Source organism: Anas acuta, chromosome Z (assembly GCF_963932015.1).
Source record: "Anas acuta chromosome Z, bAnaAcu1.1, whole genome shotgun sequence".
Classification (NCBI taxonomy): domain Eukaryota; kingdom Metazoa; phylum Chordata; class Aves; order Anseriformes; family Anatidae; genus Anas; species Anas acuta.
In genome coordinates, this window is record NC_089017.1 from 37,898,738 (window position 1) to 37,916,381 (window position 17,644).

General features: G+C 37.4%; 1 protein-coding gene across 3 annotated transcripts in view; it reads right to left on the reverse strand.

The window, feature by feature from the left end:
- Positions 1-17,644, reverse strand: part of SLC28A3 (solute carrier family 28 member 3) — a 122,227-nt gene that overhangs the window by 12,636 nt on the left and 91,947 nt on the right. For 2 of the 3 annotated variants that reach the window (XM_068667340.1, XM_068667339.1), the window contains exons 3-11: positions 16,101-16,192; positions 14,803-14,992; positions 12,749-12,893; positions 10,939-11,052; positions 9,372-9,449; positions 3,933-4,013; positions 2,809-2,889; positions 1,596-1,721; positions 91-221 (exon numbers count right to left, since the gene is read on the reverse strand). In XM_068667340.1, the coding sequence (XP_068523441.1) occupies positions 91-221; positions 1,596-1,721; positions 2,809-2,889; positions 3,933-4,013; positions 9,372-9,449; positions 10,939-11,052; positions 12,749-12,893; positions 14,803-14,992; positions 16,101-16,192 (1,038 nt within the window). The remainder of the gene's footprint in view (positions 1-90; positions 222-1,595; positions 1,722-2,808; positions 2,890-3,932; positions 4,014-9,371; positions 9,450-10,938; positions 11,053-12,748; positions 12,894-14,802; positions 14,993-16,100; positions 16,193-17,644) is intronic. The other variant, XM_068667341.1, reaches the window with a different exon arrangement.

Below are 17,644 nucleotides of genomic sequence, written 5' to 3' on the forward strand. Positions count from 1 at the left end.
ACCTACCATGTGCTGCCCCCAAACCTTAGTTATTCTTCTAAATCTCATTTTTGCATGAGTATCACTATTAACTAGTCTATTTCAGCTTACCTTTTTGCCATATTAAGATCACTCTTCAAAGTTACTTGAGGCTTTTCAGTTTCTGGCCAGAATAGTTTGGAGGTGGCTAATGATGCTGGTGCTGACATGACAGAAGCAGTCAGTAGGTGAGAGGCAGAAATCTAGAATTTCAGGTGACAGAAAACATGCTGTAATAACTGCATCATGAACATCATAAGCAAACATGTAAAAAGTAAGAAAAATCTTTAAAAGTTTGGATAATTTTCTACAGGGCGTCATTAAAAAGATCACATTACTCATAGGGAAAAAAATAAAATGAGCAATATAGGACAGAGCTAATTGGAGACAGAAAGAATCTAAGATGTTAAAAGTAAGGAGTAATTGCTCAAAGAGGTAAGCTGCTTCTCCCTCATCTAGTGGCAAAGCAAAGATCGAAATAAAGAAACGAAACAAGAAAGCAAGATCCATGGAGGAGACCAAAAAAAAAAAAGCCAGGTCTGGGGTGTAGCAACAGTGGAGTGGATGAGTGAGAGCCAGCCTTCCCCTAAACTATGCCCCTCACTGGCAGAAAATTGTTTCTGTCCCTTGAAATTGTGTTTTATAAAAAATACAGGGCCTCATATAAACATAATTTCCTCTATTACCCTTTCACCCCTTTTTCCACAAATTTCTACATAAAACTTCCTCTTTGCTAACTTTTGCAGTATTTCCATCTCTCCTCTTCTTGTTTTACTTTGTCTTTTCAGACAACCCTGCCTTCTTGCCTCTGCCTCTCCACTGTATTTTATCCAGATATTGAATGTTCATTAACTATCCCCTGATGACTCTGATCATAAATCATATCTTCAACTCTGTTTTTTCTGTCTGATGTTGTGCTATCAGCCCCTTGGCAGACAAGACATTTGCTACTTGTGTTTGCACAGCATTACTGGAACCTCAGTCACAAGTGGACTCTTTAGGTTTGTATGCCTAACATCCATTCCTGAAGGACATAATCAATATCACTGCTGCAGGCATTGATCCGTTAGCACATTCCATGTCAGTTCATCTGGACTGTAGTAAAGTACACAAATTAGTAACTTCATTGCAGCTATGGCAAGAAGACTCTGTACTACTTAGGTAGAAGTTCATGATACTTAAGATCCGGTCTTGGTGTCTTTTTTTACCGTCAGGAGACAGGGAATTTTTTGTGGTTAATTCCTTAAAAAAATATATATATATTTAGATATATTTATATATATATACATACATACATACATACATATATATGTATAAATCCAGGAATATAAAATAAAACAAAACTAAAAAATTAAACAAGAAATAAAATAAAAATAAAAATAAAAATAAAAATAAAAATAAAAATAAAAATAAAAATAAAAATAAAAATAAAAATAAAATAAAAATAAAAATAAAAATAAAATAAAAATAAATAAAAGGAATGACTTGTGGATACCTGCCAGCATTTTACCTAGGCTTCTATACTTGCATGATTTAAGACAGAAAATGTATTTTTCGGTTCTTCTTCCTTTTCTTACCCCAAAAGAAATATATGCGCCTAAGACACTTCCAGCAATAGTGGAGAATCCTGCTGTCATGACTGCATGGAGTTCAGATTTGGTGATGTATGGTAAGTAGGGCCTTACCAAGAGAGGAGACTCTGTCTGGAAGTGAAAAACAACCAACAAATGAAGAACCACCTAATAAATCTTCAGAGGTTTCTCTCATTAACAGGTCAGGAAAATCAGTGGCTGCATTGCACATTCCTAGGTGTTTTTGACTAGTTAATCTTTGTGCTAATGAATGCTCTCTCTCTCTCTCTATATATATATATATATTTTTTTTTTCCCCAAGAGGGAAAATTGTACCAACATCCATCTTGTCTGTAGATAGTTCTTGTTGTTTTAAAGTCTCCCCCAAACCTAGTGGAATTGCCAGGAAATCCCAACCCAGTTTTGAGTGAGTTAGAAACAGCCATGGGTTTGAGCTGCAGTTAAACCTGTATGTCATGTGAAACATGCATACCAACCAGTATTTATGGGTTGGACTCAGGTTAAAGCTCTGAGTCCTCTGGTATGTGTGTGAGCACATCCTGGGGGTAGTATAATATGGACATACTGGTTTAAGTCTGGAAGAAGTACTAAACAGTGGGGCACTGCTGCAAAATAACTACCATGTGTTAGCATTGTTTCTGTGCTTGGACACTACTTGGTGATCTTTTCCCAGTGTTTTGAAGATGGGCACAGACACTGCTGTAGTGTTGTTTTACTGGATTTTCCCATTAGTTGGGAAATTAAGTCTGTCTCATGTTTTCCTGTCTAAGGCCTCGCAAAGCCAAGCCTGGATCTTATTTTTTTCTGAATTATCTGTCTTTCTGCCCTTGCCTACCTCATGAAAGTTCTTTTCATCCTATTTGCCTTTTCCTTCTTATTTGAAAAAAATATATATGTATTTTTTCATAGCCTTGGAGTAGTCTTGTAGTCATTTTAAGGGAGATCTGTCACCTATATTTATGCTTAAATTTCTGTTGGGAAGAGATACGGTTCCCAAAACCTGCCCCATTGTGTATCACTGCCAACACTTAGCAGAATTCAGTCTTTCTGGAAATCAACCACCAGCCATTCTGTACTGTAGTCCTTACTTCATATGAAATGAGGATTATTGTTTTTATACACAGATGCTTGCTGAGCAGCCATATTTCACAATAATCAGTAATCCTATACTAGTATTATTTTCCATGCTTCAACTCACCTGTCCCACAAATATGTTACCAGCAGCTACAAAAGACTCAACAGGAGTTGTCCCCATAAAAATGTGCATTATCCAGCCAACCTAAAATTATTAAAAAAGAAAAAAAAGGAGACATTGGTCTGCCTAATAAATGTACTTCTTGAATTAATCACGTCAATGTCAGAGTTCTGAGACGCCTTAAAATATTTCCCGAGTTAATGATTCCAACTCCAAGATATTGTCCCTTCATATAATAGTAGCATGCTTAAATAAGACAGAGGAATAATAATTTAAAAGAATTGAGAGTACAATTCTGAAAGACCCCAGGCTCCTCCTGGACATGGAACTGAGTTACTAGAAGCAGGTATTTTAATGTGTCCTTATTATTTATATGCCTGTCCATAGGGACTTTGATCATATACAGGGAGAAAACGTAAAATTTTATTAAGGCTCAAAATATATATTAGAAATTTTAGCACATGGTATTTCAGCTAGGTTAGGTTTGTGGTGATAATGTAACAATCCTTGGAATGAGAAGGTCAAAGGACTTTTGAAGTTTATCTAGAAATATGCTTTAACCACTACCATACAAAAAGATCTTTTCCCTCATCTGCTAAGTTCCTTGGGCAGACAGGGCAGAAAGACTATTTGTGGACTTGCTATAATGCTGTTGGACACTGACACTGGACCTAGGACCTGACTGAAATGAACACTTAAAGAACGAGGTGAGGAAACATCTTCTGATCTTATTCAGAGACATAAGTTCTCAGGGGATCTGTGACAGAGAAGTACTTGCAATTGCTTCTGCAATGCTTAGCAGTAGGCATTAATCCACTTGCTGTGGTCTAACTTCAATCACACATTTTGGGGAATGGACATGGGGCAGATGGATGGAAGGATGGAAGGAAGATTTAAAACCTAACAACTACTGTGATATTAACAATAAGACCATGCTGGTGGAAGAAAGCATTCTAGATGATGTCAGTTAGGATTTTGTGGCTGTAACATTCAAAACTATTTCCAGGTTAAAAATAAACTACCTCCCATATGTCCATCCCAGAACAGCTTGGACAGGGCCAGTGTTACATGTGTTTAAGAGGTGTCCTGTACTAGGCAAATGAGAATCTACCGGTGACTATTCCTACCTTTCCAACGAGCCATTGCATGATTCCGAGGTGATACAGCATAGACATTACTGTGCTGAAGAAAACCACAATTGGCAGGACCTGATTTAGAAACATAAAATCGTTAACACTTCGAGAGTGGTTTTTCTGTCCTTGATTCTGTAGGTCACTTAATTTTTGAAAAAGATGTTCATGTTTTTTAAGATACTCTTAGAGGTCTTGAAAACTGATCATTAAGCTTACACTTATGCTGTAAAACTTTTAACTTTCTAGACTTTTTGTGTGTGTTTGTGTTGGAAGTTTTTTTATGTATCTGTTTAGTTCTCTGATAGGACAGCAATAGTTTTGAAACAGTCTGGTTTAACATGATACACATTTGTTGATAGCTATGTTTGAGATAGCTCAAACAACTACTGGGCACTGGCATCTACAAAGACTTGGATATGTACATCTGTAGACTTTGAAAACCATGAAATATGTACAGTGGGACTGTAGCATAGAATTCAGAAGTCAGCTTCCGTGTGTGTGTTAAAAAAAAAAAAAAAAAAAAAAAAAACACAAAAAACCAACCAAACAAAAAAAACCATAAAACTTTTTAGAGTGCTATATAAACATTGGGAGAAAAAAATCCGTCAGAAGATGGGGAGATTCTGATGGAGACTGTAACTGACTTATTTCCCAGAATCAAGGACAGCTTCCTTAGAAAGCTCAAACAGTGTAGCTGCTTCCTAATAACACACTATATCAAAATCCTCTTTCCTTTGTTATTCAGTGCTATTGATAACATTATATGACAGTGTAATGACAATGGGGCACATTCAAGAACTCTGTAATTGTGAATGCAGACACAGTTTACATAAAAACAAATTCACAGGTGTACACTTTTTAAATACAAGGAGTCTCTAAGTATCTCTCCTTCAGTTGAGACTGAAGGAAAAACATTTTCCTTAAATATGACTTAAAATAATTCCAACGATACCTAACCCACTGTGTGACAGGTTATTAACTGTGTTAGTTTTTCATACTGAATAAAACTAGTATCACTTGGTTTTCAAGTATGTTAAATGTGTAGGAGCTCAGCATTTTGTATGTAACAGGAAGAAATATCCCCCAGAAAGGTCCAGAATTAGGCAGACAAGTTTGTTATAGCTAAAACAGCACTATTAGAAATAATAAGCTTTTATGTATGTTCAACCAAGGTCATAATACATCATAAATAAAAGACGTGAACAGAACAAGAAAGAACAAAATGAATTGTTTGTTCAGAACTTGCTGGTAAATTAATGCTGTTCCTTTCTAGAGAAAAGTTAATACAAACAACAATTTTGATAAAACTCTGGAGACTCAGTTTAGATGATCAAAGGTCAGCTGTATATATTGGATGGTAAAAATCTTAAGTGTCTTTCACTCTGAATGGATGCTACCATGGTATGTACATTTCTAGCTGAAGGAGTGAGGAGACAATGTTCTGCCTGTGCTGGGTGACAGCCAGCATCCCTCTGCCTCACTTCTTTTGCACATTCCTCTGAAAATAGCTTAGATAACTCTAAAAGATGCTTTTCCATTTTTGAGTTGCAGGCAGTTCTGGATGTAGCATTAGTCTTTATGAAACAGGGAGTTTTTGGTGTTTTTTTTTTTTTTTTTTTTCATTTGTGATAATATCTGCCTTCACTGCATAAAGAAATTGGGGACTACTTTGTAAGTAAATTCTCCTGCCTGAATTCCCAATGACTTAATGTGGTATCTATTATGTTATGTCTTCATCAGAAAATAGTAGCAACCATTTAACAGGTAAATAATTGTTGCAATTATCTGTCACAACCAGGCTAGCATTTATCTAGGTCATAACAAAGTCACAGGGAAAAAAGTATATGAAAACCATTACTCTAAAATAAGCAGAATGGAAATAAACTACTTGCAATCCGTTGCACAGCAGTGAGTTTTCAATTGCACTGTCTGCAGACATAAATGTAATGAAAAACACTTAACAACTTAACAACTGAAAACAAAACAAACGACAAAAAAAAAAACAAACCACATGAACTGTTGCAGAAAGGCACCCTGCTGTACTAATACACTGAAATGTTAAGTCAGTGGTTTTGAAACTTGGAAGAAAGGACAGAACAACCTCAAGAAAACTCCTCTGGTCCCATGTCTGTATGGTTCCTCTCTCCCTGACAGTGAGAGAAGGAGAAATGTCACTTTCAGTCTGGGCCTATGTGGGACTACACATTGCAGATTGGATGAGAGTGGGAGAACGGAGGGGGAAGGAACATCCTGTGTTGCTCACCATCCTCTCCCTCATAGAATCATTGAGGTTGGAAAAAACCTCCAAGATCATCTAGTCCAACTGTCCAACTACCACTAATATTACCCATTAAACCATATCCCTAAGCACCATGTCCAACCTTTCCTTAAACACCCCCAGAGATGGTGACACCACCACCTCCCTGGCCTCTGATGCCTGACTACCCTTTCTGAGAAGAAATGTCTCCTAATTTCCAACCTCAACTTTCTCTGGAGCAACTTGAGCCCATTCCTCATCCTTCTCAAGTTATCTGTGAGAGGAGGCCGAACCCCTCCTCCTTGTTGCAGTGCCCAAAGGAGGAGAGTAAGAGTCATGGCATCAATAACATCAGATGGTTCCTTCTCATGGCCTTAGGCATGGAATCTAAGAACAACTTCCCTCTCTAACTGTGGGACATCTACACACATTGTGTATGTAGGAATACCTGCATAGCAAGGGAAGGTAGTGGTGCAATATAATTTGTAATTAGCTGTGTTTCATTTGTTGGTTAAATGAGAAATGTAATAATGAATAAATTTATAATGAGCACTGTGAAAAATCCCATTATATTTCCATTGAGAACTGATATGAAAGATCTCCTTAGAATTATATTTATATGGCTTGCTAATCTAACTAGAAATCTATGCTTAGAAGCCTAACTCCCTGCTTCTTGAAGCAAACCTTGCCTTTTGTAGTCAACAGAGGAGATGACTCAATATTAAGGTACTGTCCAACTACTTGACTACTCAGGTGTGATAAAGGCAAGAGAAACTTTGTGTGATCGCACTCACCAGACTTAGTAATAGACCAAAAAGAGTGTTTCTGCTAGTTCAGAGTATTTTTTCTTACAGTAAAACAATGTGCATTAGCTTGTTTATGTGGGCAAGTTTTTTCAGAACTCCGAAACTCTGCATCTGCATACACAAACATGCATGTGAAAAACCCTAATGACTATGATTAATTAGTGTTTCTGTGACTAAAAGGCACAAAGGCTGTAAAGGGTGTCAGAATGCCCAGTGGGTGCCTGTGGGGGATATGTCTACTCTGGGAACCGCATGCATCTAACACAGCAGAAAACTGAGGTGTGCCTGCTTATTTCTAAGGATGCAATATGGATATGATTGGGCTCTGATAGCTTTCTGCAAAGAGGTACTATTACTTCACTCCCTCTCCTGAGCTAAGCCAATATTGAGAGGTTTCATTTTTTAAACACACTTCAGAATAATCATGGGTTAAAATCTGGTCAGCTCAGCACTATATGCAGATTTGATAAAATATTTGAAAGACACAAAAATATTTTTGACCATCTTAATGACTAAAAAAGTGACAAGTGTTTCAAGAGGTAATAGGCTGGCTGTCACTCATGACCATTGTAGAAAGACAGAAATCTCTTCCTACAGAATTAGAGGATGGAGGATGTTTTGTCATGCGGTGTGTTTATCTGCCACTCTGTTTACTGTATATATTCCTATACCAAGACATATGCAGCTCTGAAAATCAACTCTTTTTTTTTTTTTTTTTTTTTTTTTTGTGCTTGTTATCATCTTCTAGAAACTCCACATACAGTAAAACTAGTGGATGTTTGCATACATGGAAGCAGACTTTTGACAGTCTGGTCGATAGTTATGGCTTTAGTCAGCAAAATGTTTTGCATCATCTCAGAAACATTATAAAATTAACTTGAAAAATCATATTCAGAATGCACTGTGCAGAAACACAGGACAATAGCATTTGGGTTGGGGTTGGGGATAAAATCATTTCACACCCAAAATATGTAATCATGAATGCAAGTTGCCATTTGACTGTTTAATAGAGTACAGGTGAGAAAAGACTGAAAAGTGAAACAGAAAGAAGAGAAAATACTGTAATTAAAATGTAATTTCTATTCCTTGCTGAAATGCTTCTTTTTTTTTTTTTTTTTTTTTTTCCTGTTAAATGATTATGAGTATTCTTAATAACAGCATATTTTATAGATAACATTTTTAAAATTATTATTATTCTTAAGAAGTGATAGTGCTAAGTCTATATCTTGTTTGGAGTATCACATTCAGGCAAGAAAGAAGATAATTTTGTAAGCCCATGGTCAGATGTCTGAAGTTCATGACAGCAGTCTCTGAGCAGAGGAATGGTCCCTAATAGAGTCCTTATACATTCTGCATTGTTTTTGTTGTTGTTGATGTTGTTTTGAACATATAAATGTTCTTGATTCCAGACTAGTAAGTGTCATGGCATGGACTCTATGGGGGAACAAAACCAGACACCATCCTGTTACATTGTGAAGAACATAGAGATGTTTTACAGCAGTTTCCCTACAAATTCTAAGGGAGAGCAGGGGAATCTCCATGGGATCACATGAATGCCAGGCATGACTCAATGCAATTCTTTGTGCTTATGCATGGGCCACTTCTACTTGGTATACGGATACAAGGAGGCTCTCCACTTCTACAGGAGCGAGGTCTGTGGGGCAGTGGTCTACACAGCACTTCAGGATAGGACAACAAAACAACATAACATAGTATAGCAACTTTACTTGTGGAGGGGGGAGGAAAGATAGGCTTGAGATAATATTTGTTTCAGCAGGACCAGGGAGGAGTCTTTTAATCTATTCCTTGTAGAAGCATGTCCCAGAGTCTTGTATACTTGTAATATAAGTTGCTGTAACTGTACTAAACAAGTGTAACCTCACTCAGTGCCTGGCAATAAATGAAGGGCTTTATCATAGAATCAAAAAATCACAGAGTGGTTTGGGTTGGAAGGGACCATAAAGATCATCCAGTTCCAACCCCCCTGCCATGGGCAGGGACACCTCCCACTAGACCAGCTTGCTCAAAGCCCCTTCTAACCTGGCTTTAAACACTCCCAGGGGTGGGACATCCACAGCTTCTCTGGGCAACCTGTTCCTGCGCCTCACCACCCTCAGATTAAAGAATTTCTTCCACATATCTATTCTAAATCTACCCTTCTTTAGTTTAAAACCATTACTCCTTGTCCTATCACTACAATCCCTGATATGCAAGGTTCCCACAATATCTATTCAGAGTAGAATAAGGAAGAGTTTTCCTCTTAGCTGATCTGTATGGTTACTGCACTGGTATCAGAAGATATATAATTCCCAAACATACGCTTCCTTTCTCTGTTGCCTGTCTATACAGTATATATAAAAGCTTCCTTACCTTAAAAGCAAATAAATGATCTGTATACTTTTCACCAAACACAAACTTAGCACCTGTGTCAGAGTACTCCAAAAAAGTCTACAAAGAGAAAGCAAAGGAAATTAGTCATAGGCTCCATGTCTGTGATAAAAAATATGCAAATATTGCTGGTCTTCCCGCAGCTATCAGGTGAGGTCCGAGGAGCTTGTGCTCTGCTCTTTATGGGTACAGGCTTAACTGACTGTGTCTGGCTGAATCAGGGGTCTCTGCTCTGTTCTTCTATGAATGCAGATTATTTCAAACTGTGTAGATGAACAGCACGGTGCAAGTTTTCCTGTTGCACCCAACAAAATAAAGGCAATAAACTATAATAAAATAAAACTGTATTTTTTAATCTTGATATTATGGAGTATTTCTATACTCCCTTAATGTTAATATGTACAATAAATTACAGTTTAAATTTAACAGTTGAACTCGTGAGTTGTGAAAAGACTAGCCAAAAGCTGTCATAAAAGAAGCTTTTACTTTTTACTTCTGGCATTGTGGTTCAGTTTTATATTCCTGTTGACAACATATGCTATTAATGATTCTGTTTAAAACGGAAATGTAATAGCCAGGGTAATGAGTTGTGTGAGGAGTAGCTGTAAACTATACGGAACTAACAAAAGGGGGCACTAGACCCACTTCAGTCAAAATTGGAAGGGGAGGCTGAGAATCTGGTGACAAAACCCAGATGACTCCTGCTGCTTGCAGATTAGCAGCCAGACAGACGTCAGACCTGTGCCTTCACTCCCTCACGGAAACGGTACATTCTGCACTGTCTTGATTTAAATGCACTTAATTATCTGTACTGTGAAGAACAGTTGTGTGAGTAGTATCCCTGGGGTGGAAACTCTGAATGTCCTTCAGTGGGTACTCTCTGATCTGCTTTTTGGATTTATCTTAATTATTACCTTTCAGCAATTGACTTTTTAAAAAAGAAATTTTACCCGCAGACTGCTGTAGAGACACCTGTGGCAGGATCCTGTCTCCTCCCTAAAGATCCCTTACTGCTTGCAGCAAGCTGTTTTGTCTGGTCCCAACTGTGAATTTTGCCACTTGTACTTTTTTACGTGTTGTAAGAACTATGAAATGGCACTGTGACCACGACCTTGGGCTATTCTGAGGATAATGATTGTTCTGCCTTGCTAAATCCCAAGGCTTTGCATCACAGCAGCATTATCAGAAGGATGTTTTGGAGTTGGTCCAAGTCTAAGAGTTTCTACAAGTGTCACGGAACATTAGTTTTTCTGTGTGTTTGGAGGGATGCAAGTTATGATTTTAATCTAAGGGAAGTAGAGGCACTAACAAGTAGAGTACTCTGGTGATTACTTATCAACCTGTCCCACAAGATTGATAATGTGTTAATTGGGCAAAACAGAAACAACAAGATTGAACTCAGGTTGTTAACTACCACTCTGAGATTTCAGTTTTTCTCAGCTGGGGAAACATCCCAGGGCAAATGGATCATTGCATTGCCTGACTGCTATGTAAGAGTCTTAAGACCGAAAATGATATAAAAAGTAAATGTTTTTGTCCAGTAGCTTACCTGGATCTGAATTCCTAGCCAGTTAAATACATCAAAGCCCACTTTGGTCCTCAGAATAAGAATCCCAAGAATAAACTGCATTGCTATTCCTGAAAATACTGGTCTCCAAGCAACCTAGATGGACAGAAAAATGAAAATAATTACAAAAAAAAAAAAAAAAAGAGAAGCCACTTGTTATTTGAATACATAATAATATACTTTAGATGTTTGTTAAAATAATGTAGGGATTGTCTGGCTTACTGCAGGGTAGCAGCAGCTGTCAAAACATGTTCAAGGGGCTCAAAGGGTCTGCAATGTGGTTGCCTCTATCTGAGCTAGTTGCTGAAAAGCTGTCTAGGTAAGTAAGAACATGTCCTTTTCACAATTACAGAGTGCAGGTAAACAAGGAGAAAGAAAAGGAGAAACTGTTCTTCCTGTGTTAAAGATGAAATATCATCTTAATAAAGAAAAAGCTTAAAGATTAAATAAACAAATAAACATACATGATGGCAACAAACAAGTGTTACTTTGACAGGGTTTTTTTTTTTTTTTTTTTTTTTTTTTTTTTTTTTTTTTTTACTGAAGTGGGAACATTGGAAAAAAGTAACTAACCATAGGGACTCTTCAAATATCTGGACTGGGAATAAGGTAATTTTGCTATTTTTAAAGTAAGTTCAACCATATTCATCTTCTGCAGCTTTAAAGAGCTTGGCTAGTTGAGAGCTATTTAGTGTTGGCTATTGCAATTCATATGATATGAATGCAGTTGCAGGAAAAACTGTGGCAGCATGTGACCAGTCCCTCTACTATACTGCAGATTTCTTCTCTGTTGCCTCAGAAAACATCTTTGTTTTGTGAACACCAAATCTAAATCTGAAAATTTACAAGGCAAAGAGCTGAGATGGCACTCGCTAATTTACTTAGATGATATTTGAATAACACAAGCCAATTAGGTGTAAGGAGAACCCCTGTGAGAGCACAAAGCATTTGGACCATACAAGTTTTCACCTCAGCTGGAGGCAGTAGCAGTTGTAAAGGGTGGGGAGTGGCAGGGCCACCAGTCCATGCTGAGGGAGGTATTTCTGTGAAGCAAATCCTCAGCACAGAGGTAGGAGTGTTGAAAAAATGTTGGTGAAACTCGATGACCTAGTAGATTATATGCAACCGGTAAAAGCAGACACTGTATGGTTGGCATACACATGGGGATAAAAGCTGAGGTGAGAGGTGTGGTGGCTGAATTAACTCCGTTGTAGTATCACAGTAATGCAGAGCATTAAGGTGGATAGCTCAGCTGGAAAATTAAAATAAACAGCATCAACAAGACTATGGGAACATGTTAATGAATTTTGAGGACTGAGCTTGGCATCTGCAGTATGAATCAAACTTAAGAGGGAGTAAGAACCACAGAAGAGGAACCCATTTCCAGTTCCACTTAATCTGTGTTGATATGACAATAATGTATTCATACAAGCACCTGTGACATCCTGGGAGCTGTGGTGAGCCTGTTGTGGTTGAGGCATAGAGCAAACTGCCTAGCCTTGCCATGATGCTCTGGGACCAAACACATCCCCATCCACAGAAGTGCTAGTACATAGGACAGGATGTAGCCTCCCAGAAAAATGAGAGCCAGCTGCCAGTACAGCCCCATGTCTGCTTCCCAAGATGTCACAGCAGAACAGCTTTCTTCAGAAGTAAAACGTGTCACTGTGCTCTGACAAGTTTAAGTTTTGCTGTTCATAGATTTTTAGTTACTCTTACTGAACTCAACACCAGCGTAGGGAAATAGTTTTGAGACATTAAACTCAAAAACCAAAGTAGACTAGATACTCACTCTGGCTGGGTATTTGGAGAAGATAAACATCAAGACAACATACATCACAAGCCCACCAAAAGAGATCATCTGGCGGGATCCCTGCTTTGCTGTGTCAAAGACAAGCCAGAGGATGATAGTTACGATAAGAGCTGCACACAGCACCCTGCAAGAGAAAGTGCCAGGCATGACATTGTGAAGGAGACCAGACATTCCTTCTTCCCCTGTCACCTCTACATTTACATATGTCTATGAATGAGAGCTCTGAGCATGTTTTAAGTTGAAATGTTTAGCAGGAACATAAGCAGGACATCATTTTTACTTGTGCTACTCATGCTACTCTAACAGCAACATCCCTTGCTGGCATCTAGAATTGTTCTCTGACCATGTCCCCAGAGTCAAAGTGTGGGAAAAAAAAACAACAACAATGAAACACAAGTGACTTTTGTCTGAGCATTATTTCTGTTAAATGAAATGAAAATCTTTTCTCACTCTATCCTCCTTTTCCCTTCCTGTCATCTCTCTTGATTCATTTCTTAGATCTGGGCAGGTCAGCCTGATCGTGTGGTTTTCATTTCATTTCATTTCATTTCATTTCATTTCATTTCATTTATTTCAACTATATCCTGTAGTTTAACTGGTGGGCCTATGAAACTGACTTACTTTGCAACTGGCTGTAATCTGTTTAAAAAATATCTTTTAGTCATAGCAATTTTAGCCATTTTAGAAACAATAACGAGAGCACTGTCCACATCTGTGTTCAGTGTTTCTATGGTCCCCACTAACATAGAACTGTGTTTGGTTTCCTTATTAGGGTAACTATCCCAACGACAGTCTGAGGGACAAGGAAATACATCATCCCATTTACAGAGAGAAAGATTAAACACAGTCCCAGTTCTTTCATGTTAGTTGTGTCTACCTGTTGTTTAGCTTCCAATGGTATCAGTGGTACCTAGATACCCAAATTTTGATTTTAGGCCTGGATCAAAAATACTGCAAACTAGCTCCACAAAATGTTTTGTCCATTGCAATGCTAAACAACACTTTCTGCACCTGAGAGATTTTCTGTCTCTTGCTGGAATCTGTGACCTACAGTTAAGCATTTAATCTGACACACACCATTTACAGATTGCAGCCTGCATAATACAGCACTTACGGACCCTGACTTGTCCCACCTGCCCATCAGAGGTCTACTGGTCTTTGTGCTCCTCCTCTCCCCTAGAGATGCTGCCAAATTGTCTAACATAGGTACTCGTGTGCAATTGCTCTCTAACATGACTCAGAAGCAGAAGGACTACAATGTTTATAGCATCTTTCTTTGAAGTTCCTGCTCCTGGGGTAAAACCATATAAAAATCTTAAATTAAAAAAAAAAAAGATTCGTGTTCATTTGCCTGAACCCAGAATGACTCTTCGTTACAGCTTTTTATTCCTCTGAGAGAAGGTGACATAACTGAGAGCAAAGGTGACTGACCACTTTCATTTTCTTTTTAAGGATTTTTTTTTTTGGCCTTTGGAACCACTGTGAGCCTCCTTTCACACTCCAGTTATGTGTTAAATATTCCTGATAATCAACTGCTAAGGAATATTTGGAATAAAAAGCAACCATATCTAAATATCTACCAATTTTTTACTGGATAAATGCCTACCATCCCAAATAAGATTGTATGACACCAAATGTAGCTGGTGTATTTTGACTCCGGAAGATTGAAGTAAAAAAGCTTAGAGGTCATTGCTGTGGGGGTATGTGAACAAGTAGTGCTTAGATAACAAACTTCAGTTCTCTGAACAACCAACAATGACACATTTTGGCTTGTAGAATGAATGCAGCAGGCATTTTCTTCCTGTAAATATTCTTGACACCTGACTACTGCATTAAAATATTAAGGGTGTGCCTGACATCTCCAAACTGGAAAAAAAATAATTGTTCTACAAATATTGTTTGGTTTTATTGCATTTTCTTTATGATTAATCCATCTTCTGGTGCTTATGGGCCATAAGTTTAAAGAAAGATTTAAAGGTAAATTGACCTAACACTTTATTCTGTTGTATAAGTAGGTAGTCATTCATATTTACCATTTTAGCCAAAACCACCGTTTCTCCAAATATCTTTCTCCAGGAGAAAGAAATGCAGCAATTCTGTCTTCATACTTCGCTACTAAAAAATCCCAGCAGATGAAGAAGACAGCTAGGACGGTAATGATGAGGAGAGGAAAGGCCCTCTGAAAATTCAAGCTGCAGGCTGCAATAACTACTGCCACGTAAGCTGCCACAGAAACAAAAACACACACGTCAGTTAGGTCTGGTCTCTTTGAAAATGGAATCAAATCTTAAATTCAGAGTTAAGGATGTGGTTAAAGTCAGGCCTGTGCTTATCTTTTGAGTGCCTTGAGTGCTTTACTGACTCTTGGCGTAACTATTGAGAATTTCGGCTTTCATAAATAGTGTTGTTATTTATGTTCATTGATATGAAACTGCATTGCTGGAAAATGGTGAACTGTTCTTTGATGACTTTCTTTTGTAGAAGCAGAATATATATACTTTGGCCAGGTCAAGTTCATATAAATTATATCAATCACTCTGCACATCTATATAGCTGCTTTTTTCCTGTGTAAAAGTAGTGAATTAAAGAAAATAGATCTTGTTTCTTCTTTCACAAGAGGATGATTTTATCCAATAAAATTTGAAGAAACATTTAAAAGCATTTGCTGATTGCCTGATTTGATGGCCCTCTGAAGTAACTGGGAAGCTTAAAAGCAGTTTATGTATTTATTTCATAAAGTAGTTATTAATCATTTGTCATTTGGCAGTTTCAAACCAGCCTACTGAATAATTAGGAAAGTAACAAACAAGAATAATTGAATGACTTTGCACTACATGTTGACATACAACACAGCATTGCTTAAAGCAGACATTTGCTGTAGGTGTTGAGTGATATGGGTCAGAGCAGAAAGCTTTAATTTCTAGCCTGCTGACTTACACTCCATCCAGGTTGGTCCCTGATTCTTTTTAGAGTGATTTCATCGATTTGAGCAAGTTCCTAACACTGTAATTTAACTAGCTTCTTGACGAGGGCTACTAATTGAGTAGACATAGAGACTGAACTACCCTTTTTTCCCCTGAAAAATAATTAGTCAGAGTTAAAACATGCTAGAGGAGTAGTGTAGCAAAATTTTGGTTTTGTTATGTTTGGGAATGAGTGGAGGTTTGCAGTCTGGAACTTTCTCTGGGACTAAATTCACTTTTACCTCTTTTCAAATGCATTTTTTAAGATAGTCAAGAGTTTTTGTATCAGATACAAGAAAAAAATAATCTACAACCTTGTATAGGTATGTAAGTAAGGCTTCAGCAACACTAAGTGTAATATACTGTACCTGTTATTAATATTCCATAGATCATGTAGTTAATTCTGGTTTTATGTTTCTTGCAAAAATCACAGGCTTTATCGTATTTCTTTTCTAAAGGCCTAGGAAAATGTGAAAAACAAACAGAACAGAAACTTGAGCTATAGATAAAAAAAGGTAGTTTCCCCAGGAACATCAGGTTAAATTGACAAAAATTTCTCCCTGGAGTATTCTTCACCACAGTAACAGATAAATTTGGAACCCTAAGTGCCAAAGAAAATCATTTTGATATCTTCAAAACTTTTTTTTGGGGGGGAGGGAATTCTCTTGTTTGATGTTAAACAAGTAAAAAGAAAAATCTGCCAGCTATCTAATGGGCCAGTCTGTCAAGAATCTGGAGGGCTGAAGCTAGTAGGCCAGTTATGCCAGCCTCCACAACACAGTTCTTCCACAACGAGGCCTGTTTTACAAGGTTAGTGCAGACTAGATAGGTAGATAAAGATTCTGCGTCCATTACTAGATCACAAAGGTTGTTAGTACAGCCAACACAGCTTTGCTGTGTGGAGTAGTGTTGCTATAGTTGCAAAGGCCCAAGGGAGTAGGTTAGAGAAGGTTTGAAGGAAGGCTGAAAAAATAGTTGTGTGACATTCCTATGAAAATATGAAATTCCTAGAAAAAAAATAATTTTAAAGGGTTTGTGTGTCTTACAGCATGTAGCTTCCATTGGCACGTGTGGATGCAAAATAGCCAGTATCAATCTAAAACATTATAGTGTTAACAGATGCTTCTGGATTTGAAAATTTATTTGTTATTTACAGTAACCTTTAGTCAAAGACTCATCACTTCATGGAAGATGAAATGATTTTTAACATTTGCATATTTCCTAGTGTCTATTCTTCCACTTATAAAATACTTAATTTTTGTTCTTTTCTAATCTCACCAAGGGTAACACATAGTGATTTCATGAAGAAGGCTGAGATTTAGGGAAATAGAAAGTTAAGGGAATTAATTCAGCACAGATTTCCAATGTTAAATATGCTGATGATGTGGGTGTATTTTAGTTACACAAGCTTTAGCTAAATAAGTGCCTCAGTATTCAAGCTGAAAAAGAAATCACGGCTATAGTTTATGTCTCTGTAAAGTAGCCTTAATAGGCTCTCATAGCCTTAATGTCTACAAAGACTGTGATAGGTTTAGAGTAGCTAATTATCCAGACTGTACTTGTTGGGAAACTAGCTGCAGCTGGGGTCAGATGCATGCTGAAATTCAGCGTGAATACCCTACTTTTCTGCACTTAAAAAAAAAAAAAAAAAAAGAGAAATATTAATTTATATTAGCACTCAGCAGAGAACAAAAATACTTGTTCAGTTCAAAGAGTAACAGGATCTCTGAGAAATCTTAATTGCTTTTTATATTTCAGGTTTTCTTTGTTTATTTTTTATTTGTTTTCCTAGGAATTCCTTTTACTTCACAAATAATAATTCTTTGCTTTTACTTTTTAGAACATTAGGTTAGCCACTCAATCTCAGATATAACAGGAAAAGAAAACACCTCTGTTCTGAAAGGTGGCAGAA